Below are 27,990 nucleotides of genomic sequence, written 5' to 3'. Positions count from 1 at the left end.
CGAACTTTTTACCAAAAGCAAATTGAGGAAGGTAGGCTAAATCAACTTTTTGAAATTTATTTATTATTGAAACTTGTTTATCTGTACCTAAATTATTTTTATTCAAGTTATATTAGAATGACTAGTTGTTTGTTTGAAGTTACTTAAAGAACACCAATTGCCTAGGAAAAATACAGATAGCATAGGCGTAGGAAAAATATAGGGTAGGCTAAAATAAGATTGCCCATTTAATGCTCTTTCTGTAGTTATAGGCAATAAAGTTCTTGCTTGTTGAACAATAAAGTCCTGATAATGCACCCTAACTTAATAGTCCTAGATATTAGGCTAACTTGAGTACAGTATAGGCCTAGGGTCAAAGACCACTTTTCTTTGGCATTTTGGAAAAATAGCAATGGGTTTTCGGACTGCCCCTTTTTTACTACAGTATGACATAATGCAAGTGAAGACCCAATGATCTCTCACTAGAGCCAGCCCAGTGGGAGTAATTTGTCATCATGAATCCAATGTGTGGTCTCTGTTTTGACAAGCAAGTGAAATGAAAGAAATAATATATTTAATATTTGTGATTTATAGAATAAAAATCAAGAAATAAAAGTTAGATTTTTAGAATCAGAAGACAATCAGCTTTCTATTAATATGTGAACAATACTGAAACACTAAAAAGATATTTACATCAAAATAGGATAATTATTATTTCCAAAAAAATATATTTCTTGGTAAATCAATAAACTAATCATTTTCAGTGAATTATCTTAAATACTTTCAATAATAAACATGTTGCTGTATTTCTTAGATTTTTAACTCTTCATTGGCTTATGCAAACCTCTTCTAATCTAATTTGATAACAAGATATGAGGTTTTAAGTTTTAAATAATTTTGCTCAATTGGATACTGGTCTTTTACCCTATACAAAACTCAGGAAAATGCTAAAATAATGGGAATAAATGTAGGGTTGGTCCTCTAAAGAAGGAAACATGTTAAGAAAGCAATTTTTGCTTCATAATATAAAAAATAATCCTAGTCAACATGTTTTGCAACAGGAGAGCCTTTATATTCACTTCTTTCCTTCCTTGTCCAGTTTTTGAATCACATTTTAAATATTTGTGTCCATTCTCTAAGACTTGAAAATTGGGTAAACTTTTTTTAGTTCATATTAGGCCTATTTACTCACAAATAAACTGAACATATCACTTTATGCCTTTTTTATGTTATGTTCTTTACAAATATAGACTAATAATTGCTTCTATTTCAAATTTACCCAACCCCACCCCCCTAATGTGCAAATATAGAGCCTACCCTGAATTTTAACCACACAAAGAAGTTATCAACACCACTTAAGTTATTGAAAAGTGTTTAAAAACATATTTCTAGTTTATAAATAAGTTGTTCAAGAATAACATATTCCAAAAATTTGTATTTATAACAATTCAAACTGCATTTATTAGGCAACTCAAATATAAAATGTTTTCCTAACATTTCAAGTTTTTCAAATGCTGTTGACAAAAATAGGCCTAGTGCTGGTTTTGCAATTTGAAGCTTTGCCATTGACAATTCATGGTATTTTCCAATTCAGGGTATGTATTTGCACATTAGAGGGGTGGGGTGGGTAAATTTGAATTTGTATTAGAAGCAACTGTTATATTTTTAAAGAGCATAAAAAAGACATCAAATGGTATGTTCACTTTATACATAAGTCAATAATATGAACTGCAAAAAATTCACTGAAAATTGTTTAGGCTATAAACAAATACCCAAGTACCATCTAGCTAATCTAACTTAACCTAGCCTTACTTGGCCTAAATTATCAGTATTTGTCTATTAATATATTTTTCTTAGATGGCATTGATGGTGTCTAACTACAAATATAGATTGTTTTAAAATGAAAAATGGTGTTGAATTCATGTTTATTTTTCAGAATTTTGTTTGAAAAAAATTGTACAACAGTGAAAGAAGTCAAGATAAAGGTTTCCCCCTGCAAAATATATTAACTAGGATTATTCTCCATATTATGAAGTAAGAATAGTTTTCTTAACATGTTTGCCTATGTAGAGTACCAAGTCTATGGGCCTATTTATTCTAAATAATGGGTATTAGATTAGCCTAGGCTATTGAGAAGAAAATATGTTAAGAAGATAATTTTACTACATGCAGAATAATTTTAGTAAACACATTTTGACTACAGCTTCAATATAATTTGCCCCCAACCCCCCTAATCATACAAATATATAGCCCAAGTCATATATTTCCTATGTATTTTTCCATTTCTTGATTTCATCAAAATGATTTGATTTATGTATACATAGGTTGAAACAAGAGGTTTGTTCTCCCTTTGATGGCATGGTAAAATGTGTAGGAAGTATACCATTTGGACTAAATCAAAAGCCACTGTCTAACTCCAGTTTATCTAAAAGTAGGATCTACAATATTTTAAGAACAGCTGAGGGTATTACCTTACCTTAAATCACCCTTGCCAGTGATAAGGACAAGTCCTGTTGATACTGGTCACTAATGATGATAATTCAACTTGTTAGGTACATCCTATATTGTGAGCCAAGGTTTCTTGCGCCTGTCTTTGTCAACTGCAAGCTTGAAGGTTTCAACACTGGGTAACATAATATCATTCTGGCTAAGGGAGTTCCATAGGCTGAATATGTAGTTAGAATAGAATTTGTTTTGCAGCCTGGTATTGGCATGTTTTTGATAAAGCTTTATGGGGTGGCCTCTAGTACTTGGTGAACTGACTATCTGGAACAGGTTGGGGATCACACTCTGGTCATATACTAACTTGTATGCCATTATTATATCTCCTTGCCTATGTCTATATGTGAGAGATGGTAGTTTGAGCCTATTATTATTATTATTATTATTATTCATTTATTGACCTTCAAAAAAAGGTACAAAAGGTACAGTAGACAGAGTAATCACTAAAGAAAAGAAGAAAAAGAAGGACACAAACACACATTGAAAATTCAAACACATGACAAAAGAAAACATTAATACAAACAGTGACTATATGCATTACATTAATATAAAAAAACTATTGTGAACAAACTGTTGACCATGGATGATTAAACTTACTTTGAAAACAGGATAGAGATTTATTAATGCTAATATTAGGGTCAGATAGCTTATACAAATGAATAATTTTATGGTTTCTTGGTGGCAAATGTAGAAGATATTTAGCAAATCTGAAGAAGATTGAGTATAGGTGCTTTTTATTTGTAACTGTAAAGAATCTCCAGAAAGGAGCAATGTAAAGCAGATGAGGATAGGGCTGTGGAGTTGTAAATGGATGCTAGAATATAATGGTTGAAATGTAGTTTGCTTTTTACAATTACAGCGTAAGAAATGCTAATTTTATGCTCAACATGAGAAATCAGTAAACAACGTATGTGGCCTATACATGTGCCAATCGGGAGGCCTATGTATGTAATATGGTCTGAGGGTTTAACAAGAGAACCATTCATATTTATAAAAGAAGTAGAGGGGTTTCTCCAATTGAAAAGAATTCCTTCGGATTTCTCAGGATTAAAAGACAGACCGACTTTTGATTGTTCATCTTTGAGGATTTTGAAATTCTGCTCAATGTGCTGGATTGTACGGCTGACATTCAAGATGTCATCAGCATAACAAATAAGAGACATATAGATTCTCCCAAGAATGCATGAAGGAAGACACTTTGCCTGAGCTTCAAGGACACTATTATTGAACAGGGTTGGTGAAGTGATAGCTCCCTGTCTAGTCCCTTTCTTAACAAGGATGGGGTACTGAGGAATCACAAGCATATTCAAGGGAATCAAAGAGTTTGGCCTCACACAAGAATTAATGCAATTATATTGGGAAGGATGAAGAGCCAACTGCAGGGAAAAACGGGATGGAAGTTTTAAACGCACTTTTAGATTCCTATATAAATCCCTGAAAACACAGACAACTGATGGGTTTATGCCTCGCCTTGCCATATGAAGAAGCATGGATGATGAATTAAGGAATCAAACGCATGTCTAACATCATGTCCAGCGAGGATCATACTTTCTCCCAAAGATTCAGCGTTGGCAAGGGCACTAAAAACTGCTGTAAGAGCATGAGAACAGCCAAGATTAGCCTGAAAACCGAACTGATATGGGGGAACGTAACATTTCTGTCTTAACTCATCAAGAAACAGAAGCTTGAAAAGTTTGCATGTTGTAGTAGATACGGGACGGGAAGAGGAACATTGCAGCTCAGATTTCCCTTTTTTGGGAATCGGAGTCAGATCACCAATGCAGAACGAGGATGGAACAATACCTGTAACAAATATCATTTGCATGAGAAGGCTGAGGTGACGCACCAATAGATAACTTCCATTAATGATGTGTAGAGTGCTCACCTTATCTATCCCACAAGACGCTTTCTTTTTAAGTTGTGAAATGGCTTTTATAACAGCATCACAAGTAACAACAAAATCAAGGTCAGGAGATTCATCAATGAATTTGCAGAGCTTGTCACAAAATTGTGACTCTAAAACAGGATCAGGCTCAGAAAATTCATTTGAAAAATGGGATATCCACTCGGACAAAGGAATGTCATTTGGGTCTGGCAAATTGGAGGAGATAGTACAAGGTAATAGCTTCCACAGAAGATCAGGTGAATTCCTGACCTTCTCGGAATAAAGTGTCTGCATTTTAGATCAATGAAGGGCAAGTTCCTTAGCAAAACATTTTTTTGACACTTTTCTCAGTTCATTGACTATTCCTTGACAGGGCATAGGCAATCTCTCCATAATTTGTACCAGAATTTAGCACGGTCACAAGCTTCAGACAGCACTAGATTTCCTGACCACCCAGGACCTTGGGTACCAACACGTATTTTTTTAAGAGGAACTGCCCTTTTTTCAGCACACAAAAGTGCATGGCAGATTTCTGCAGAGTATATATCAAGAGTTAATTTAACCTCATTAATGTCTTTATTAGAAGACTTTTGCGGAAGATGAAATGGAACCCGGATCTTGTTTAGGATACTATCTGAAATTTCAATGTACTGAGATGTGTCAATTTTATTCCAATCGTGAGAAGTATACCACTTGTGCTGGTGAACAGTATAAGCCTGTAACACTGGAATCTGAGAAGCTTCTCATTTGAACGTAGAAGCAATAGGAAGATGGTCTGAAATTTGGAAACTACCTCAACACAAGGTATATCAAGGTTAAACGAAACGACATGGTCAAGGTTAGATGTGCAAGAGGAAGAATGAATGTAAATAAAGTGAGCAGATTTTCGTTTAAGTTTGAAATCGTCACCAAATGTTTGTAATAGTAAAGAAGCACGGATAGAAGCTGAAGACAACCCACAATTTAAATCACAATTAAAATCACCTACAATCAAACACGGGATTTTCAGTTTAAGGACATCATGAAGACAAGAGCTAAGTTTACTAACTGCTAAAGCAAAATCTCTCTCCAAATCTTCATCTTTGTAATCTGTGGGTAAATACACATTTATTATTATGCACTCAACTACTCAAACAGCTAAAAAACTATCACAAGAAAAGAAAACACTAGAATTAAGATTTGATGCTACATAAGTAGCAATACCACTGGAAGCTCTGCCTTTAGAAGCACTACGTTTAGCTGGAACCGAGAAAGTTTTGAAAGTGGCACTAATGTCAAGTAAACTAAGGCTGTGGTTGGTCAGGAAATGTTCCTGCAAACAAAGAATATCATGATTATGAAGTATATTTTCAAGAATAGGTTTTTTTTTTATAAGACCACCATTAATGTTCCAAGAGAGAAAACAAAAATCCATTTATCTACTTAGCTGCCCGTTTATCGGTTTGAGCATTGCCAGGGCATTTGATACTGTAACAGGTGTGATTAAACTCTTTACATGTAATGTAAAACATGTTCTGAACACATGGATTATCCCTGGTGGAAGAGTGCTCAGAGGAACCACAGCGAGAGCACAGTTCTGCGTTCTTACAATCAGCAGCAAAATGTCCGCGTTGATGGCATCTGGAACACCGTCAAGGTATGAATATGAAATTCTGGACAGTTAACTGTTCGTAACCCAGCTTTGCAAAATTTTTCAGAAAAGAATCGAGATCATTCCGTTGTTCACAATATATCTTGTAGACGCGTGACTTGCCACACTGCAAAGCTTTGACACACTTTTGAATAATTTTCTCTAGATCTTTTTCATTCCTTTCTGTCGGAACTTCTTTTAGTACACCGATGAAGGCGGGAGATTTAACAGAGGCTAAAAGGCCAGGTTGGAACTTTTTCATCTGGTCAGCAATTGAGGAGGCAGCGGGTTTACGTTTTACGACAATTTTCCATTCTGATGAAGAAGGTTTCACCTCTGAAATATCATTTGCAGCTACAGGACATATTTTATCAATAAAATCTTTCCTTAATAATGGAGATGAAAGATTGGACAAGCATATTTTTAACACGACAGCATAGGTAGGAGGATTGGATTGGTCCTTGGTGCGAGACGACTGAGCAGAAGAGGGCCAGGCAGAGGTTGCCTGTGCTGCGAGACGTTGCTTATTTAGCTCAGACAAACTGTCAATTTTACAGGAAAGTTCATTCATTCGACAGGTTAATGTTGCAGCGATCGTATCACCAATTGTTGGAATTTCACACGGTGAGTATATCACAAATTTCGGGATCTTACGTTTTTCATTCGATGCTATAGATAACCACTTACAAATGTCAAGGATATTTTCATTGTCTTTTTGGGATCTAAATAAACGTGTTCCAATTTCTAGCACCTGATGTAAGACCTCCTTTGCCTTTAGAATGGTTTCATGACTGAAAAAGCTTGTTGACTTAGCAATTATTGTTTCTACTTTGATACCATCAATCATCAATCGAGAAATAAAATTCAATATTGGATTTAAAATAATATCCAAGTCACCCATTATTTCATAATTGCACTTACGGTAATAATATTCAATAGACAAAAATCCACTCCAAAACAATGCCAAAATCGTCGCCAATATAAACTCAATCCAATAAAGCAGGCAGTGACGTCACAGTGGAGTTACAGCTTTGTAGTCCAAGAAATTGTTTTCAAGGTCACTGAATTAATGAGATTTCAAAATCTAAAGATAATCTCACACTGAATCTAGGTCAGGAATTGCAATCACTTACATTCCTTATGAAATATACTTGGGTTGCGCAATAAATAATCCTTTTTGTCACTTACAAATGCTATTTATTTGGAAAGATGTTCACAGCACGGGAGCTGAACAAGAACGGGAGCTGTAGTTGGGTAGGGTATTTAAGATGTTGAAATCTTTTTATGCATTAAGTTGCACATTGCTGCACTGATTCTAGAATTGATATAGCACCCTTATTTACTGGATTAGCAACACACATCCCAAATTCTAATTTCAGTCTGATCAGGCCTTTTAAGAGCTTGGTGATCACAGCTGGAGATCTACTGCAGAATTTTCTTTTTATTAAATATGAGTTTGGTTGGCACTGGCTACTACAGACTGTCTATGAATATTAAACTTGAACTTATCAACCAACACTCCCAGATCTTTTTCACCATGACTACATATGAGTGGATGTTTTGAACCATTGCTGGATTCCATAAAATACTGGCACAGAGGATTATTTGCTCCAAAATGAATGACTCTCCATTTCTGGATATTAAATTCAAGTTGCCAGGATTTTGCCCACTTGAAAAATGCATCAAGATCAGCCTGGATGGTTATGGCACTTTGAGGGTCATGAACAGGACAAATTATTTTGGAATCATCTGCATACAATAAAATTTTATTGTACATTAAATTTCATTGATGAAAATATCGAATAAAGTTGGACCCAAAACTGTTCCTTGGGGTACTCCACTTTTTACATCTGCTGATTCAGAAAAGAAGATTGATCTGTTGGCTCTAAATACCCTTACCACCTGCATTCAATTGGTAAGAAATGGCATTGTCCAGTTGACAACATCTTCATGTATGCCCAATGCACAAAGTTTAGAATTTAGTCTCCTGTGGCAAACCTTATCAAATGCTTTGGCTATGTCCAGTAATAACATGCCAACAGGAGATCCCTCATCCATAAGTTTTGTGACATACTTGTATGTGTCAATTTTAGTTGCAGTACCTCCAAAAGTATTTGATTAAAAATTATGAAATAGACATCTTGTTCAAAATTGTCAAAAGCTGAAGTAACTGTGCCTATGGGGATGATATAATTCCCTACAGTTTTGGAGATGGATACTGAACACAATTAAACACATCGTGTGTTTAATGATTGTCAGATGGACATATCACCAATATCCAACAAACAGCTGATGACATTAAGCCAAAAATATCAGGTGATGTGAAAGAGCTATTGGAGGGTAACCAGCCCCCTTAACTTTTTTTAGATGCTCCCTCCCCTCATGGTTTTTAGATGCTCCTGCTTATGACATATAAGCTTACTTTACAAGAACCCCCCCCCCCCCCAACTCATTTGTCAACTTCCCAAAATAGTGGCACTCACAGGAAGAGACATTCAAAGAATCTGTTCAAGCCATCTGTCAAAACTCAACACCAATAACAAATTTCTTCTGCATTATAGTAAACCACTTGAATAGTCACTCAGATACACCAGTCTCACCACCCAATGATGAAGCTTTCAAGAAGTGACTAGATGTCCAAAGGAATTGTGTTCCCTGGAAGCACCAGTGGAATGCATATGATGTTTGATCATCCACATCATCAACATTGGGCAATTCACAGATCAAGGCAGGTTTTAATTTGCTCTGAAGTACAAATTAAGGTAATCTCTGATCAAAATTCTGAAAAAGCAATTTTGTTCAAAACTATCTAAAGGTCTAGTAACTCTGCCTCTGGGGGTGCAATGCCCACCACAGCCCCCCAGGTAAGGATTTTGAATTATGCAATATCCCCATTGTTAACATGTAAGGTTATTATAAACTTAAAGGGGTTTCATTTTATTTGAAATCTGAAGTTCTAGTTCCCTTTTTAAAAATCAAAAGTGATTGATGGGCAACCAGTACCCTCCCCATCCCCCCCCCCCCCCAAATGCTTCCAATCTAAATTTCATTATAAACTTTTTTTAAATAGTTCTAATATCAAATAACTTGTTCCAGGTTTGATACTCCCCCTCCACCCCTCAGGGCAAGGGCTATAAGTTATGCTAGTTGCCTGTTGTTAACATATAGGGTTTTGTGGAAAGGGTGGCTGTATAAACTTTTGAGGAAAGGGTGGCTCTATAAACTTTTAATGGTTCCTTTTTTTTAATCAAAAGTTCAAGTGCCATTTTTAAGAGTTGAAAGTGATTGGAGCATAACCAGCCCCTCACAACCTGTTTTTTCTTAAATCCACTCTTCCAAAATTTTTGGATAGACATTTTGTTCAGAATGGCTCAAAAGTCAAATATCTACAAATCAGTGGTTGATAAATTCCCCACAGACCCTGGAGCAAGGGTTGTAACTTATGCAAGTTGTCCATTATTAAAATATAAGGCTTTGGTGGAAGGAGGGCTGTATAAACTTTATAGGAGGCTCATTTGATTGGAAATCAATAGTTCTAGTTCCTTTTTTAAAACTCCAAGGTGATGAAAGGGCAACCAACTCCCTCCATGCCTTTCCTCTCCAAATGCATCTGATCAAAACTTTTAGATAACGATCTTCTTTAAAACAGACCAAAGGCCAAATAGCTATGCTTCTGGGGTTATAAGCTATGCAGGCTGGAAAAAACCCCAGCTTCAAGGGCAGGGGCTATAAGCTATGCAAGTTGATTATTATTAACATATAAGGTTTTTGTGGAATTGGTGGCTATATAAACTTATGGAAATCAATATTATCAAAATCAAAATTATGGAAATCAAGCTGTATAACTTGGTTTAAAAGGCTGTCTGTGTGACATTAGTCTCTTGTTATTGGAACAATAAAGTGTTATATAGTACAGGCAATTATGCTTTTAAAATGGTGAAATATTAGCTGAAATAAAATTGTATATTGTTCTTTGAAACATTAAAGACAGATAGGGGTACAACCAGGATTGACATATGACCTTAATTTGCACTTCAGAGCAATTAAGGTCCATACAGGATCTGTTGTGCTCTGGGTCCATGATGGCAAAATTTTGTCAGTGTGTTAGGGCCCAGTGACATGCCATAAGAGAGGTCTGCAGGACAGATGCAATTTAAGCTCAAAGCAGCATCAGCCTCCTAGCAAGACACTCATTATGATGAAGTTGGCATCAGTTGGTAGTTGAGTGGGACAGACAGTCCCACTCATATTTCCATGGCTTGTCATTCCATTCCTTGTCCAGTCTGGACTTGAAGGATGCAGCTGTGGGTGCAGTCGCCATTTAGCTTGAAGGCTATTCCAATTGTTGACAACATGCTTGGAGAAGAAGTGTTGCATCGTTTGTGTATTGACAGAACGTTTTGACAGCTTTTGTGAGTGTCCTCTTGTATTGTGCTGACTTGAATGTTTGGTAAAAAGGGGGTTATTTGGTTGTGCGTCATACTTGTAGGGCAGCATCATCTCACAACAGCAGAGGCTGAAGACGAATGTTGGCAGCTGCATGCGTTCCAGTCTCTTGTTGTATGGGAGATCTCATAGGCCAGCTATGCACTTTGTGGCATGCCTCTGAACTCCTTTGATTTGACTGGTATCATTCTTATAGGAAGGGAAGGTGAGACATATACCAAAATCCAAAAAAGGCCTAACTATAACCTTATAGAGCCTTAGAAAGACTGTACAGGAATGGCTGGTTATGGTGCATTTGGAGACCAAGGCTTGAATTTGCTTTTGAACTGCTTGTTGCCAGTGGCCCTGGAACTTCAATTGTTCACCTATCAGCACTCCTAGATCTATTTCTTTGGGACTTTTCTTTTGTACTAAGTCAGCCAGTGAATTGGGATTGGACATGTTGTACTGGTGATGGGGGTTGTTGCTTCCAAAGTGAATGACACTGCACTTTGATGTGTTGAATTCGAGTAGCCAATCTTGTGCCCATGGTTGGATTTTATGAAAGTCACACTGCAGACTTTGTTGATTTGCAGGCCTAAAAAGCTTGGAGTTGTTGGCATAGAGAGTGATGTTGTTTTCTGTTCACCATATTGTTGATGTATATGAGGAATAGGGTAGGGCCCAAAACAGTACCTTGTGGAACTCCACTTACAACATCACATGGTTTGGAGAAAATCTTGTTGCCATTAGCTGTGAAGAGTCAAACCTGCCGAGTCCAACCAGTTAGAAAGTGCATGACCCAATTGATCACATCCACATGGGTACCTGCTGCTGAAAGTTTCAATCTGAGATGGTGGTACCTTGTCAAAAGCCTTGGCTAGGTCCAGTAAAATCAGGTCCACAGGGATTCCTTTCTCCAGGTGATCTGTTATGATGCTGTATGTCTCAAGGAGATTTGTCTCAACCAATTTTCCTGGCTGAAAGCCATGATGGTCCAGGGAAAGTATATTATTGGTATGGAGATGTGTCAGAATCTCACCATTCACAATCCACTCAAGGGTTTTTGCCACTGCAGAGGTCAGGCTGATGGGTCTGTAGTTTTTGGCTTTGATGTGGTCACCTTTCTTGAGTATTGGGGTGACATGGATCAGCTTCCAGTCTATGGGTACCTTTTTGGATTCAAGCAACATTTGGAATATATTGCATAGTGGTGTGCAATTTCTTTGGCAAGCTCCTTCAATATTCTTGGGTGCAAGTTATCAGGACAGGCAGACTTGTTGACGTCTAGTGCTTCAAGTTGCTTTTGGACGACAGGGGGGGGGGAGAGGAGAATAGGTGGCATTGGGTTAGGGATGTAGTATGATGGGCTATGAGGAAGAGGGCCGTCTGGTTCATTGGTGAAAGCCAACACAAACTGCCTTTTGAGGAGTTTGGTAAGGTCCTTCAAGTTGGTCACTTCCTTGCTATCATCTGTACTGATTGCTTTTACTGACCATCTATGGTCCTTACTAGATACGTACTTCCAGAATTTCTTTGGGTTATTCTTACTATCATCAACTAGCTTGGGCTTGTAATTCATGTAAAGTTGTTTAGTTAGGCTTTTTAGTTTGTTTAAAGCTTTTGCAAACTTTTTGTAGTGTTCTTCTTTCCCTCCTTTATTGTACTTTCTCCTGTACCATCCCTTCCTGTTTCTTTCCTTGCATATCTTGGGGGTCATGAAAGGCAGTGTTTTGGGCTTTGGCATGAGTTTTACTGACATGTGCTTTTTTTGAAGTGTAAGTAGCTTGTCCTTTAGGTTAGCCCATTGTTGGTCGACGTCCCCTTGAAGTAAAAGTGACCAAACTATGCCTTCCAGCTCTTTTCTGATTGCCCTGTAATCTACATACGTTTTCTTTATGTAATCATTCTTTATCTTACAAAATGACAGATTCACTTCTAGGATTAAATGATTGCTCTTTCCTAGAGGGGGTAAGTAGTTTATGTTCTGAAGCTGGTCTTTATCCTGTAAGAACACTAGGTCCAGTAGAGTTGGTCTCTGGAAAAGTTGGCCTCTAGTAGCTTGTTCAACAATCTGGTAGAGATTAAGGTTGTCAAAGCACTCTGTGAATAGATCTGTGCTTTTGCTTCTGTTTGTAAATACAGGTATATACGGGTATCCCTTTTTCCATATAAGGCCAGGGAAGTTAAAATCACCATCTGTAAGTAGGTTCCCCGTGTAATTCATAGATTCTTTATGCAGCATAGTTGCTATTGTCCACTCAGTTTCTTGGCAATCTGAGGCAGATGGGCTTCTATAAATACAGCCTACTCTGGTTATTACTCCACTGCCGTCATCACACAGGTCAAACCATACAGATTCAACAAATTATTAATTACGTGGGAGACATAATGACTGTGTACTATAACATGTCTTGAATAGCACTAACATACCATGCCTGCATTCTGGAGACTGTAGATTAGACATGACACCATACCCTGGAATCTTAACATGGGAATCTTTGAGCCTGTTGCTGCTAGACTTGGGACAAACCTCAGTCAATAGGACCAGATCATAATTTTTGGAATAAATCACAGATTTCAGCTCATTCGATTTGTTAGGAAGTTGTTCTACATTAGTAATTAGAGCAGAAAAATCTGGACTTACTCGTTTTTGGTGTTGCTCACTCTGGTCGTTGGTCCTGTTGCTTGGCTGACCCAAGTCCTCATCTGTTCCACTTAAAGTGGTCACTGGTACTTTCGACTTAGCAGTGTAGTAGCTTCCAGAGATTGTTTCACTTTCCAATGAGCTGTCACTAGTCATGAATGAGAGTCTTTTGATAGAAATAGCACTAACATGTTTGGTAACACTCATATTTACATTATTTACACAGTTCACAGCTCGGAATTCTACATTGGGGTTGGAGGTATTCCCCTTCACTTTCCGGGTTTTTTGACACAATGTGGAAGTCGTGGATTACAAGGTTTTGTTCACCTCCAGATGTTCTGTCTTTAAGCTCTGCAACAAGTGCTTTATATCTCTCCCAATCCTGTTTTGATTGATCATGGTGGAACTGTACTGCTCCTTTCCTTGAGTAAGACTCTTTCAAGATCTTTTTTTTTATCTGAAACAATGACACAGTAAACAAAAGGGGTGGTGCTGTATTCTGGGTTGGATCACTAGCCTGTACATTCTGCTTTAGGTGATGGACGTGGGTTATGGAACCGCAATTGATTCCATACTCGGTTGATAAAAACTGCTTGAGAATGCTAGTGTCATCAATGGAAGCATCAATACCGTATGCAACAATGTTGTTTTTCTGTGACTCTTGGTCTTTTTCAGCATGGATGATCTGTTGTACTTGGATTCTAACAACTGCTGAAAGTTAGCACTAAGTGCTTGAACTTCTGCTTGCACAAACAGGAAAAAAAATTAGCCAAGAAAAATGAGGTTAATGTCAGCCAATGGACAAAAAGGAAGTGAAAATGACAGAGGTAGATATTTTGTTTGGGACTTCGGCCCAGCCTTCTTCAGTGCTCAAAAAAAGAAGGAAAACTAATCTTTTGAATTAACCAACAGAGCAGAAGAAAGACTGAATCAAACAAACCAAAAACCCTAGCCAAAATAAATGAAGAGACTATTTACCAATTAGATTGGGCAGAAAATCTCTGCTTAGTGATTGATTTAGCTTGTCTACTGACCTAATTTTCATTGAAATGTAAATTGGGTTCATAGGAATATCTCCAGTATCTCTATTTATGGATTTTGTAATTTCAATTGCTTTCCTAAATAAATGTGGGAAGCCATTTGGTTCAAATATTAAAATTCCTCATTGAAAAGAACTAAATGGTCTGGATTTTCAGCAACGTGGAGGGCTAAAACAGAATCAATATCTCATTTTTATTTTAAATTTCACACCTCAGAGAAACCTTGTGTTCATGCCAACTCTTCCCCGTGACTGGCGTATACCCCCCCCCTAAGAATATTCCCTCCTCTCCCATGAAAACCCCCCCTATTTTCCCCTTTGATAATTCTTTATCTTCAGTAGAAGGGAAATTGCAATTTCTACTCTCCTGTTTACGTCAGGGGCAATCATATAGCATTGCCTATAGTAAAGACCCATAAGGATTCAATGTATTAATATTTGTCCATTTACTATTTTCTCAGAGGCACTCTATGTGGAAGGGGTGGTTAAATAAACTTTGGAAGGGGCTCAGTCAATTGAAAACTGGAAGTTCCAGTGTCCTTTTCTAAGATTTAGTCTGCTTTTCAACCAATTGCTACCAAATGAGTTGGTACTGACTACAGTGTCTTAAAGAAATTCTTATTCTAGTTAAACAGCCCTTGCATTTCAGCAGTTGTTTTGAAAGAATCTTCAGATAAATACAGAATTAGTTCTAAGGGAGAGATGAAGGGAGAGTGGAGGTAGAAATTGATATATAATCCCCAGGGCCTTATCCATGACTTTTGTTTGGGGGGAAGGATTCAGAACAGGCACAGTTGCCTCAATCAGAATCAAAATCTGAAGGAGAGGAGCTAGATTCGCAAGCAAATCCTGTTTAAAACAGTCTTAATGACTGTGAAAGTGACTGAATGTTCTGCTATTATGATCCAGTGCTTCACTAGTCAAAGTCATTAAAGTGTTACTAACCTCTTTTTACTTGTGTTTGGTGCTTTTATAAATAAATGAAAAATAGCATGTATATAATGTGAGGAATGTGGCTGGATCTTGAGAGATTGATCGCTGCAAATAGCAATGCATTTTGTCTTCTTTACATTAAAATGCAGTCCCACTATTTGGCTTGGTCTGTTACACAGTTAAAGAAATCTCACAGCCTAGCCTTGTCTTCATCTAGGAAGGTTAAAATACAGCTGAATATGGCTAATTAAATATGCAAGGCTGCTAGGGTAACATTTCTTAGGTTTAAATGTAGAAAAAATTACTAGTATGGTTTTACTCCCAAATAAAGGTAAATTTGATTTTTTCTTGTTTTTTTTTTGTTTTTTGTTTTTTAATGAATGTCCAAAATCAAGCACTGTCCAATTGCTGAAGCATTACCCTAGGCACAAGGTTACCAAATGGATAAACTAGACTGTTGATTAAATTGATGAAACTTTAGATGAAGGGTCATTGCATTTTTTAAGCCCAGGAAAATAAGAATCATTAATTAATTTCACTAAAAGCTGTAAGTGATGCTTAATAAGAGATGCTCAACTGGTCTTGGAGCTACAGAGCAGCTCTAAAACACCAATTTTACCCTTTATTTCCTAGGGAATACCTTATTTTACTAATTTTACTGATTTTACTTGCTGAGTTTTATTTTATGGTAATTTTACAATAACTAGTCAGGGGTACAATCTCCCCATGGGAGCTGGCCTCCCCCTGGATAATTCCCCCATGCTCAAAATTGAGCAACCACAGAGAAAGCACAAAATAAATAGCTCAAAATGTCATTCATATGTCTGATATCAAAAACAGTTTTAGGATAGGGGCTAGTTGGTCTCCAATCACTTTCAACTTATAAAAAAAAGACTGGAACTCTCAATTTCAAATCAAGCAAGCATCCTCTGAATTTCTGTGACCACAAGGAGGCAGAGGTTGGGGGTTGATGAATGGGCACCCCCTCCTATAGAGAAGAAATTCTACTAATTTGGGGGGTCTAATGTTACTCTTCACTTTCATATTAACAGTGTAGACCAGAAATATTCCCAGAAATTATGATGGATTAGATATCAATTTCTACTTGCACCCCTCTTCCTTAGAACTAATTCTGAATTTACCTGAAGGTTCAATGAGATTTAGGATGTTTTGGCATTAAAGTCTAACCTTAGAGGCATCTGCCCCCCCCCTCCAAAGTTTGTATGACACCATATATCCTAACAATAGGCAACTTGCATAGCTTACAGCCATTGCCCCAAGGGATGCAAGGGGGGTTGTCAAACCCAGAGGCATGGTTATTTGGCCTTTAGAGTATTTTGAACAAAATGTATCTCAAAATTTTGATTGCACTTGAGGAAAATGTTCTTGGGGGAAAACGCCTAGACCTGCCCCCCAGGGGAAAGAATTGTAAATTATGCAATTTGTCCTTTTTTACATGCAGGATTTATCATTAGGAAAAAGGAGGAATTTCTTGTTCAATGTGTGTTTGAAAAGGCTTAGGGTATTAAGGTGGAACTTCTGGGAATGTTGAGGGGTATGTTGAACTAAATATAAAGATACAATGTGCATCCTGTTTATCGAAAAGGTGTATCTGCAATATCACAGGGACAGCTAAGGGCATTAAGTTCAAACCTTCAGGAAGATGAAGATGTTCAAAATATGGTTAGAGGACAATTCAAATTCCAGTGAAAGTGTGATAGTGAAAGATACCCATCTTGGCTGGTCAAGCACACTATCTCAAAGTTCAAATCATAGCTCCAATCCGGAGAATAGGACAATGATAAGTGTAGGGTCTAATGTAACTATAAATGAGGATAAAGGGTTCCAAGAGATTCTCTCTAGAATCTCAAAAGCAAGGAAAAAAATATCCCCAGTCAAAAGCATTTCCCCTCTCTCTGCCCAAAATCCTCCCTTAAAAAACATTGGAATTTACCTTAAAATTAATCCCACTACCCTCTTTGAAATAAAAATAATCACTGCAATAAGAGTTGCAATTTTTAAACTGCTAAAATCAATGTTCTCTCTTAATATAATGTTCCCCCAGAGATATCTACTCTGGAGTTAAAAGAAGGCCTCTCAGATAGGGCAGGAAGCGCAATCCAAGTTGATGATGTTACCCAAATTGGAAAACCTAACTCTAACGGCATAGAAACTAGTAGATCCTTCTTATTCAAACTAAAATTGATATCCCAGAAAAATAATTCCTATTTGGGCTAATCAAACCACACAAGGAATACAAACCAAAGCCTATCCAGTGTCAGAAGTGTTTCAAACTGGGACACACAACAAACAAATGTAATGAAATTCTCCGAGAGTGTAGTAATTGTAAAGCTTTCCATCCTAAAGAGCTGACAACTTGCAACAACACTCAGCCTACATGCATCAATTGCAAAGGTCCACATGAGTCTACAAATAAATCATTATGCTCTGCATACAAGAAAAGAGCTCTAACACTCCAAATATCAACAGAAAAGGCCATCCCATACCCCTTAGCAGCAATAGAAGCAAATGCTGCCCAACGATACCAAATAAAGCCTGTAATGAAACCAACCAAAACCCCCAAGTCAAATGCCCCCAATGCATCAAGCACCCCATATAAAACGCCATCTTCTAAACCCCCTAGCTCAAATCCATATCAGAAGGAATCACCAAGCCAACAAGCCTCCTTGTCCGGTGAGATGAGGTCAGCCTGGCCCCACCCCTCCCAAGAAGAAACAAACCAGAAACACTACCAGGAATCAATCCCTTAAACAACAAACAGGATGCACTACCAAAAATGCAATCCCCAAACATATGCTTATTCATTCTAAACTGTAATTCAGTTCAGGCCATGAAGATACATCAACTACAGAAAACAAAAATTATTGCAGAATTGGCAAAAATCTACATCCCAGATGATATGCTCATTCAAGCAAAAAAAAATCTTGCTTTACTTTTAACAAAGCTGAACATTGATACACAGTCATATGAAGAATAAATCAACAACACAACATTTATCAATACTCCAATGGAATGTAAGATCACTCACAGAAAATAAGCTAAATGAACTAATATCATTTATGAATAATAATTCCATTAATATTGCTTTCTTCCAGGAAAATCATTTAACCCAAAATCAACAAATTAAGTCTCTGGGATATACTATCCTGGGAAAGGATAGATCTTCAGAGAGAAAAGGAGATAGGGTAGCTTTATTAGTTAATAATAATATAAAATTTTGTGGCATCAATTTTCCAGATTTTGCAAATGATGTTGATGTAATTGGTATCAGTTTGGCTGAATAATTTAAAAACCTACATAATAAGCTTTTATAACCCTAATGGCCAAACTACAGATGCCAAGGATTTCTTTAATTATATAAATAATTCTAATATGTAAAAAAATATTATTTGTGGTGATTTCAATGCCCACAGCCCTTTGTGGGGGAATAAACCAGCAAATAAAGCTGGTAAATTCATTGAGCATATGACTTCAAATAATACTGAATTAGCTGTTGCTACCCCTCCAAACCTGAATACATATTTCAACCCCAAAAGTGGCAGATTCTCCACAATTGACATACAAATTGTGTCATTAAATTTTTTGAACAAAATTAAGATAAATAAAATTGATAGTCTATGTACTGACCTCTTTGCTATAGTTTGGTCCCTAAATGAACCTGCTGAATCTCTATCTCATACCTCCAAATATATAAACTCTAAAGCAAATTGGTCTATGTTCCAAAATAAGCTAAATGATGAAATTACAAGTTTCACCCAAAGTACCTGCATTTCAAACACAACAGTTGACATACATGCTGAAGCCTTGACATTTTTACTGATAAATACAGCTGATCATGCTATCCCCAGGACAACACCTAAGAAAACATTCCCTAAACAAATTCCTAAAGCATGGTGGACAAATGAGTGCCTAAATAAATGGAGGATAAAAAAAGGCAGCTAGGACAGAATTCATAAAAAAATCATCACCTACTACATATTTTAAAAAATTAGAAGCAGAATCTAATCTAAAAAGGACTATAATAGATGCTAAATATAAATACTGGAATAATTTTGCAAATAATCTCTCCAGAGAAACGCATGAGCCAATGATACATAAAGTCATAAGCCACATCTGTGGGAAAAAGGCTTTCCCCAACCCACTCCTGTATGAGCTTATACATAATAAAACCCATTATGACAATGATAATGGAAAAGCTAACCTATTTGCAACTCTTTTTGTTAATAGGCTAACATAAAATAATCAAAGCAAACTGTCCACAATTCCTATGAACCCAAGTTCCTACCAACCACGCCCAGGATCCGAGTGCATAACTAATCCATTTTCAATCCAGTAAATGAATAATGCAATACATCATATTAGAACCAAAACTAGCGGCAGCTGTGGCAATTTACCCTCTACATGGATAAAGAATCTCACACCTTCATACAAACAAGAATTGCTAAATTGTTATAATCACGCTTGGGCATCTTCTAGGTTCTCCAATGTATGGAAATGTTCGTCCCTCCTACCAATCCTAAAGAAAAATAATCCAAAAGATAACCCTGAGTCTTATAGGCCCATAATGATTACTCCTGTGATGAGGAAAATAATGGAGAAAATGATCTCTCACAGACTACTCTGGTTTGTTGAAAAAAATAATATGATCCCTCACACTCAAACTGGATTCAGGAAACACCACTCCTCAACAGATGCTTTCGTTTTGCTAACAAATGCAATAAATGAATCTTTCTCTAAAAATAATGTCCTAGTTGCAGCTTTCCTAGATTTTGAAGGGGCATATGACAATGTGAACCACCAAATCCTTTCAAACAAACTTGCAAACCTTGGAGTACCCCCTATGCTAGTATCCTTTATTAAATCCTTCATAGAAGTGCGAAGTTTCATCGTTTGTGTTGCTTCAGCCTCTTCACCCCAAAAGACAATAACCAAAAGCCTACCTCAGGGAGCAGTCCTCAGTTGCCTCCTATTTGCCCTATATCTCTGGGACATGAACCTACCCCACACGAATCTACAATATGCTGATGATCTGGTGCTATGGTCATCTGGCAACACCTTCCAGATAGCACAGTCAAATCTGCCAAAGTCACTTTTCCAGTTTGAAAAATTCTCTCAACATTCAGATTTACCCATTGCACCCACCAAGTCAAAAATAATCCAATTTCACGGGAAGCAAAACCATTTTAATGCAAAACTAACTCTAAATAAAACAACTATTCCAGAAGATAATAATATTAATTACCTAGGTCTCATGCTTGACCAAAAACTTAATTTCCACCTCCACATTTCAAACACAATAAAAAAATGCTATAGAAAGGCAAATATACTAAAAAGACTTCTCTCCTCATCCAGGGGTTGTAAAGAAAAACCCTTAGTGCAATTATATGCTTCATGTATAAGACCCCATATTGACTATGTTCTCATTGTCTGTCGTGCATGTGAAAAGAACCAGATGCAAAAAAATTGAAACAATACAAAACGATATAATACGTCTCATGTTTGGCCTTAGGAAACCTACAAGCACCAAGTTTCTGCTTATGGAGAGTGGATTAACAAGAATAAAGGAGAGACGTAGCTTTCTCTTGACAAAAAATCTTACAAAAATTGAATCAAATAGCTCACACACACTACATAATTGGTTAAGAAATCCAGCCATGCTTAGAGGCATTGCAGATGAGTATGCCAATATTCAGAAGAAGTTCCCCATACCAGCAAAGTCTATTGCAACCACTTTCCCCCAATCCCCCCATGGACTTGGTCAAGTCCCATAATAAATAATGAGTTCTCAAAGTGGAATAAAGATTTAACCCCCATTGCTTTTGTCCAGAAAATATTTACAGAACTTAATACAATTACCTAGAAAAATCACTGACAAAAATTTGTTGATGGGTCAAAAATGAATGAAAAGGTTGCCAGTGGGGTTTTCCTTCCTCACCTGAATATTGCAACGGGTGGGAGATTATTTAATAATGTATATATAATGTCTGCTTAGTTAAATGCCATAATCATGGCATTCGAACACCTTACAGAAAACCAACCTTTGATTGCAAATTCAAATAATATTATCATATATTCCGACTCTCTATCAAGCCTTGAGTTGCTGGCCTCAGCTCCTCAATATAAGTTGGACATTGACACTTATCATTGTCTCAGTATTGTTGATAATCTTACTTTAAGTGGCATAAAAACTTATTTTCAGTACATTCCTAGCCACTCTGGCATAAGTGGTAATCATCAGGTTGATGAAATAGCAAAAAATGCTATAAATATTGACCAGCCGAGTGGGAGACCAATCCCAATTAGAAATATCTACCGATGGAGGCTATCAGATATTAATTTTAATAAGATTAATCCTATCCTTTCCCCTTTCCCAATAAGTATTTTTCTAAAATTTATCATAGAATTCGTTCTGGATCAAATGGACTAAATTTTCTTGCATTCCCGTATAAGTTTTCTAATTCAAGTGGTTCAATTCCCCTGTCCCCTCTTTGCAGGCATTGTAATATGAATAATGAAACAATTGACCATTGCCTATTTAAATGTAATATTCTGACGTCTGCACAACATACCTTGCTTTGTAAACTGTTAAAATGCTTCAAACACCACAAAATCTCATTATCAGCCAAGAGCCTTGCCAACTATACCTGCACACAGAGCACAGAAATCAATATCTATCGTATAATATTTGAATTCCTTGAGTCGAAAGATCTGCTGAGAGATATCTGAGAATATCTAATAAATAAGAGACAACCAAGACAGTAGCTCTGTAACCCACAGAGTGTATCAAAAAGAAGAGGTCTAAATAGTATCAACTGAATAGCCCGCCTGCTGTGAATTAGAAGAAGAAGAAGAAGAACCAGTCCTCCTCTGATTCCCTTTTTAGCTCTCCTCTCTCCAAAGATATCTGACCAAAATTTTGGAATAGCCTTCTTGTTTAAAACAGTCAATAAAGTCAACTAACTATAATTCTAGGGATGACTTAACCCCCACAGTCCCTGTGGCAACTGTTGTAAGATGCAGAATTGGCTAGTTGTTTTTATGCAAGGTGGGCTATTGGAGAAAGGTCACATGTTTGTTCCTAAGCCTCCAAAAAGGGTAAGAATATTAAGGTAAAATTTTAGATAATGTTGAGGGGGATGTCAAACAAAATCAAAGAATACTATATGCGGGAGGGTTGTCAAAAGGACACAAGAGCAATATCTAAGAAATGGCTAAGGAAGTTAAGTTGAAACTTTGAAGTCACGTTGGAAAAGTAACAAAGAGCAGTCACTCCTCCCCCTGCTTGCCCCTTTAGACTATCTCATAAACACTGATAGAATTCTTAAAAGCCCCTTTTTTAAATAGTCACTACATCTAATATCTAAGCCTCTGGGGATGTCATACCCCAACAGCTCCCAAAGCAAGGAATTTACATTATGCAATCTGTCCATTTTTACCTGCAGGGTTTATCATTAGAAAAGGGGGGAATGTTTGATCCCGGATGTGTCCAAAAAGGCCAAAGGTGTTGAGGCAATATTTTGGGAAATGTTGAGGAGTATGTTGAGCTAAATGGTTGTGACTGCAAGTGTGACTATTTTCTACTGCAACAACTTTCAACTATGACTGTCACTGCTTGCAATTGCTACTAAATCACTAATTCCAGGAATTGTTGAGGGGAATGTTGAAAAGTTCTGAACTTTAGGCCTAATGTTGAAAAAAATATCACTTTGATGTTTTGATACTTTGATGAAACTTTGATGTTGAAAAAAAATTGGGATTTTGAAATGGGAAATGTAGCCCATTAAAAGCAAAGCTTCTTGGGCTTAGTAACCTTTTTACGTTTGTAATAGTTTTTTCTAGTAATAATAAATCGATTGATTGATTAAAAAACTTGAAACTTTGGCAATCTAAAACAAACAGAAATTAATTAGAAAAAACTTTCCAAAAAAGAAGTTTCGAAAAGAACAGCAAAAAGCCATATTATACTTAAGACCAGCAGAAACAAAATCCCTAGAATAATTGAAACTCAAAACAACCAGAAATTACTATTAAAGAATAAATGAAACCCAAAACAAACAGTAATAAATAAATAATCATATCTAATAAACATACAACAGGTACTAAAATAAAGGAATAAATATATCTTAAACAAGTAAAACTTAAATTGAATATTCAAATTAAACTTGGAAATTTTCTAAGAATTTCACACTACTTCTTGTATTTTCTTAGATTACTACTTGTATTTTCTAAGATTTTACCAGGTGTTTTCAGCACTAAATATAGATGAAGAACAAATGTAAAATCTAAAATAATCTATGAAACCCAAAATTAAATAAAATCTGAAAATAAGAAATAAAAAACCAAAATCTATATATGCAATTTAAACTAGTATGATTGAGCACCACAGAAGTATTTGTATACAGAATTGCAAGAAATAAAAATAATAATAAAAAAATCTATATACCTTCAACCGGGGTGAGATTGATAATCAGGGGTGGCATTGACACAACCATACAAAAATGTTTCTTTCAACTTTTGACAACAGGTGGCGTTACGAAAAAATCTGAGAAAATTCTAGATGGCTCTTTAGATTATCTTCGTCACACAGTGTGGAAATGGCATCCATCAAGTAAAGAGTGTTTGTTTGTGAACTGGTTGTGTAAATTCAGTATTTTTCGTTATGTTTAGGGGTACAGAACATTTGTCTGACCACAAAAGAACAGATGACTCTTTTTGTTGTTGTGGGGCCTTAGTAGACTTGTAAATATGATCAGAAAGCCACCCAGTAAATATTTAGGGATTTACCTTAAAACGGAAGGAGACTGGTGAGTTGTCAAAGTCACCCCTTGGAGAAAGGTTGTTTTGGGGGTGACTTTGACAGTTATAAAAATGAAAGGCGTATGGAGGAAGGTCCTTGCAGAATATAAGCCGTGCTATCCAAACAAGTCCACAGTTTCCAAAGAGCACTTTAAAACCCTAATTGCTCGACTCTGGGATGAGATGGGGGAAACATCTGCAGAGACAATAAAAACGGATTCAAGGCTTGTTCATTATTTCCCATAAACAAAGACGCCGCCATTGCAAACATACCCAGGGAAGACTCAGCTACAAGCGATGCTGTCGAAACTGTCTGACAAGCAGTTACAGAGGTGCTTGCGCGTATGCGCTATGGGAAAGATGATATCGCTCCACAGCGTCGGCGTCGAAGATAGGAAATTACACCAGGAAAAAGTATCACGTCTGAAGACATTATAAATAACACAGCCAAGAGGAGTGAAAAAAGAAAGGGAAGCAGGCGACTAGTGCCAGAGACAACTCTGACTCAGATAATACTATTCCTGACGAAAGTCAAAGTGCCAGAAGTAAGAAGTCGAAGATTTTGAACAGAAAATTCCCACAGTTTGTTCAAGATGATATTAGTTCTGACAGTTCACCAGAGGATCCTCAGTTCGATGACGGTTCGGACTCTGATATCAGCATGGAACCTGCAGAAGACTCTGACAGACAGGGTCAGGCTACAGTGGGGGACTATGTTGTGATCAATTTGGCTGGAAAGAAGTTCACATCACAATATGTAGCAAGAGTTGACAGACACTTTAATCTGAGCAAGGATGAAAATAAAAACGTTGGAATCAACACTGAGTTGGAAATTACATTTTTAAAGTTCATGGCTTCTTTGAGCTACAAGTTTATGCTGACAGAAAAAACAAGTTGTGTCAGTTTTGAAGGCAGTTTTTTTTTTTTTTTTTTTTTTTCTAAAATCTTTGTAATAACTGATGTTTTTATCGCTTTTGATAAATTTGATACCACTAAACGAGTTTTACAGCAAATCTGACGGTCTTAAGGCTGATGGTCCAAGCTGATTGTCAAAGTAACCCCAAAGCCGGGTGACTTTGATAATTGACATTATTGTCAAAAATGAAGTACTTGCGTCATAGATGCAATATTAAGCATCTCAGGCTGCCATTTCGTAGCAAAAGTCACACTTTTGGCACTAGTTTCATATTTTTTGACCACCCTGCTTGCTCCTAGAGGGCTTTAAAGTTGAAAATTATGTAAAAGCCACCCCGGTTGACAGAACACAATTAATTCTACTGTGACTGAGCACCACAGGAGTGGTTGAAGCACCACAGATCCACCACCCTGGTCATTATATACAATTTGACGATGCCATAGCCATACCTAATGATAGCGGCTTGGCGCAATGGGCCATTGAAATAGAGCCATTGGAATAAAAAAAAAGAACTTGCTAATCTTTCAATAAGTAGAGATACAGATAATTTAAAATATTGACTTGATTTATAACATTCTTCTTAAAAGTGAACCAATAGTTAGGGTAGTAAGGTTTTAGAAAATTACCAGGGACTAGTTTAAATACAAGATCAAGGAGAATTGCAGCTGTAGAAGCTTATTTAGATTATTTTGCAACAAAATGATTTATTTTATGTTCATTTTCTTTTATTTTATCCAGTTGCTTCAGTGTTATCACTGAAGTAACTTGCAATTGTGTTTACAAATAATTCTGTGATGCTTAATCACAGTAGTATTAATTGTCTATATAGAGTTTTTTTTTCTTGCTATTCTGTAGACAAATACTTCTGTGATGCTCAATTACAGTAGCATTAATTGTATATAGATATTGGTTTCTTTTTTATATCTTAGTTTTAAATTTAATTCTAGGTCTTATAGATTATTTTAGATTTTATCTTTGTTTTTCATCTACATTTATTGTGGAAAAAAATCTTGTTTTATACAGGCATGCAATGATGTGTGTCACTTTAGTTTGTCTTTCCCTTCTACTGGCCGTAGTCCCATTTATTTCTTCATCTTGAGATTTTTTTCTCTCTTTGTTTCTGTCATGGCAGGCTAGTTTGGCCTTAGGTCTTCCATTTTTTTTAATTAATAGATTAACTCATCCACACTTGAAAGTCATTTCAGAGTTTATTATATCTGTAGACATTGTTGACATGCTCAAGACAAAAGTTCTCTCAGGTTATTCTGAGAAGCAGAGATGACATTTAGGGTGTATGTCTTTTTAAAACTAGCCATGTAGAATGTTAGCAACTTCAACTGCAAGATCTTATGATCTTGAGACCCTATAATGCATTATTTTGTAAAAGTATGGTTTACAGTAATTTAAAGTAATGATATGATAAATCTGTTGGCTGTCAACACCTCCCCTGCATTGTCAAGAAGTTGTCTGTTATATGTGTGGAATATTCCTTCTAAAACCTTAGAGTTTTAAAAAACATGGATACACAAATTTTTGAGAAAAAAATGCTTGATTGTGATCTCCTCCAAGGATGTAAATATTTTTATCATTTTTGTATCAGTAGGGAGCCAATTTTAATGTGTAGTTCAACTGTACCTTCTTCTTCTTGTGAACCTCTTTTCATTTTTTTTTTTTTTTTTTTTTTTTTTTTGTGTGTTTGTAACATTATCAGGTTCAAATTTTATGTCAGATTTAAGTTTTAGTTTCTTTTAGAATATAGAGAATGAATTGATGTTTATGATTGGATATTTTGTTTTGTCTGATATATCACCATAAGTATTAGATATAATCTACTCCTAGTTAGTATGTTGAATACAGGGCATTTTTTTAATGCAAGTGAATATATTATTTTGACCTTTTAGTGAAAGTGGCTGTTTTATATTCAGCCCAATCTAAAGTAAAAATAGAGATAAAAAAATACAGCTAATATTTTTATATTGGTTTTATAATCAGCTTTGTGATTTTGGTAAGTAACACTTGAGGATATAGATTTATCAAGAGAGAGAGAGTATCTGGACAATCTTAGAGGGAGGGATATCAGACATTTCTTTGGTTGTCCAAAGTGAGGTATCTTTCCCCTGTATGCAGGTATGCCTATCTGTCACCAATACTTGTAACAACCATGTTATGATTAGTTATGATGTAACTTGTCTTCTGGAACTGAAAAATTTCTTTTTCATACATTGAAAATTTGTTATAATTTTCAGAAATACATTGCATTTTGCCAACATTCAAAATATGATGCTGGAAAAGCTTTCAACTGAAATTGCAAAAGTAAGAAGCATTCTGAAGACAGCTTCTAATGTTCTTGTGCTCACTGGAGCTGGAATATCGGCAGAATCAGGTATTCCTACTTTTAGAGGGGATGGTGGACTCTGGAGGAAGTATGATGCTACAAGTTTAGCCACACCTCAGGCTTTTAGGCAAAATCCAGCTCTTGTATGGGAATTTTATCATTACAGAAGAGAATTAGTTCTTAAATGTGAACCAAATGCAGCTCACGTAGCTCTTGTGAAGCTTGAGAATCAGCTGTTGCATGAGGGTAAAAAATTTAGTCTTGTCACACAGAATGTGGATGATCTACATTTTCGAGCTGGATCAAAAACAGTTTACCGCCTTCATGGGTCTTTGTTTGAAACAATTTGTACTAAATGTAAAGTAAGAAAACACAACGTTGATAGTCCTATCTGTAAAGGTTTGGAGGGAAAAGGCCTTCCTGAAGCAGAAGACATATCCATCCCCTTAAAAGATTTGCCTAGATGTGATGAATGTGGGGGACTAATTCGTCCTGGAGTTGTTTGGTTTGGTGAATCCTTGGACCAAACTGTCTTACAAAAAGTGGATGAACTTGTGAATGCGTGTGATTTGTGCTTTGTGATTGGAACATCCTCTGTTGTTTATCCTGCTGCAGCTTTTGCACCACAAGTTTCTGCAAGAGGGAAACCTGTTGTTGAATTTAATGTTGAAGGCACAGCTGCAAGCTTTTCTTTTTTGCACCATATTAAAGGACCATGTGCTAAAACGCTTCCTTTAATAATAGAATGAGTCTCTCTTTGGGTTGGGAAGATGAACTGTTATGTTTCTGTGTATAGAGAAATAAATTTTTGAGTATACTTTCTCTGGGTTGGCTGTTAAAGTTAAAGTTTTAGTTTTATATGATTGTATAGTTTCATTTTCT

General features: G+C 36.4%; 3 protein-coding genes across 4 annotated transcripts in view; 2 read left to right on the top strand and 1 right to left on the bottom strand.

Annotated features, from left to right (window-relative positions):
- Nucleotides 1-4: 4 nt before the first annotated feature.
- LOC148952439 (NAD-dependent protein deacylase sirtuin-5, mitochondrial-like) lies at nucleotides 5-27,925 on the top strand. 2 transcript variants are annotated; one of them, XM_089088958.1, is made up of 2 exons: nucleotides 5-31; nucleotides 27,020-27,925. In XM_089088958.1, exon 2 carries the CDS (start codon nucleotides 27,051-27,053, stop codon nucleotides 27,855-27,857), a length of 807 nt encoding a protein of 268 aa, XP_088945084.1. In that variant the 5' UTR covers nucleotides 5-31; nucleotides 27,020-27,050; the 3' UTR covers nucleotides 27,858-27,925. The 2 variants fall into 2 exon arrangements, with proteins under 2 accessions (XP_088945084.1, XP_088945085.1); XM_089088959.1 differs by lacking the exon at nucleotides 5-31 and adding an exon at nucleotides 8,706-8,758.
- LOC148952438 (uncharacterized) overlaps nucleotides 6-27,990 on the top strand; it is a 52,161-nt gene continuing 24,176 nt past the window's right edge. Inside the window, exon 1 of the mRNA XM_089088960.1 lies at nucleotides 6-31. The gene's annotated coding sequence lies outside the window, so the exon portion shown is untranslated. The remainder of the gene's footprint in view (nucleotides 32-27,990) is intronic.
- On the bottom strand, nucleotides 11,584-12,666 carry LOC148952440 (uncharacterized). The gene has a single exon (XM_089089205.1). The coding sequence runs from the start codon at nucleotides 12,664-12,666 to the stop codon at nucleotides 11,584-11,586; it is 1,083 nt and encodes a 360-aa protein (XP_088945331.1).

This window comes from Artemia sp. Qi Xiang Cuo, chromosome 5 (genome assembly GCF_049724085.1).
Source record: "Artemia sp. Qi Xiang Cuo chromosome 5, ASM4972408v1, whole genome shotgun sequence".
NCBI classification, from domain to species: Eukaryota; Metazoa; Arthropoda; class Branchiopoda; order Anostraca; family Artemiidae; genus Artemia; species Artemia sp. Qi Xiang Cuo.
This window is presented reverse-complemented; position numbering and strand designations above follow the sequence as displayed.

Excerpts from the sequence above, each read along its gene's own strand:
- LOC148952440 (XM_089089205.1), bottom strand. The coding sequence starts at position 12,666 with ATGCTGCATAAAGAATCTATGAATTACACGGGGAACCTACTTACAGAT.
- LOC148952439 (XM_089088958.1), top strand. The coding sequence starts at position 27,051 with ATGATGCTGGAAAAGCTTTCAACTGAAATTGCAAAAGTAAGAAGCATT.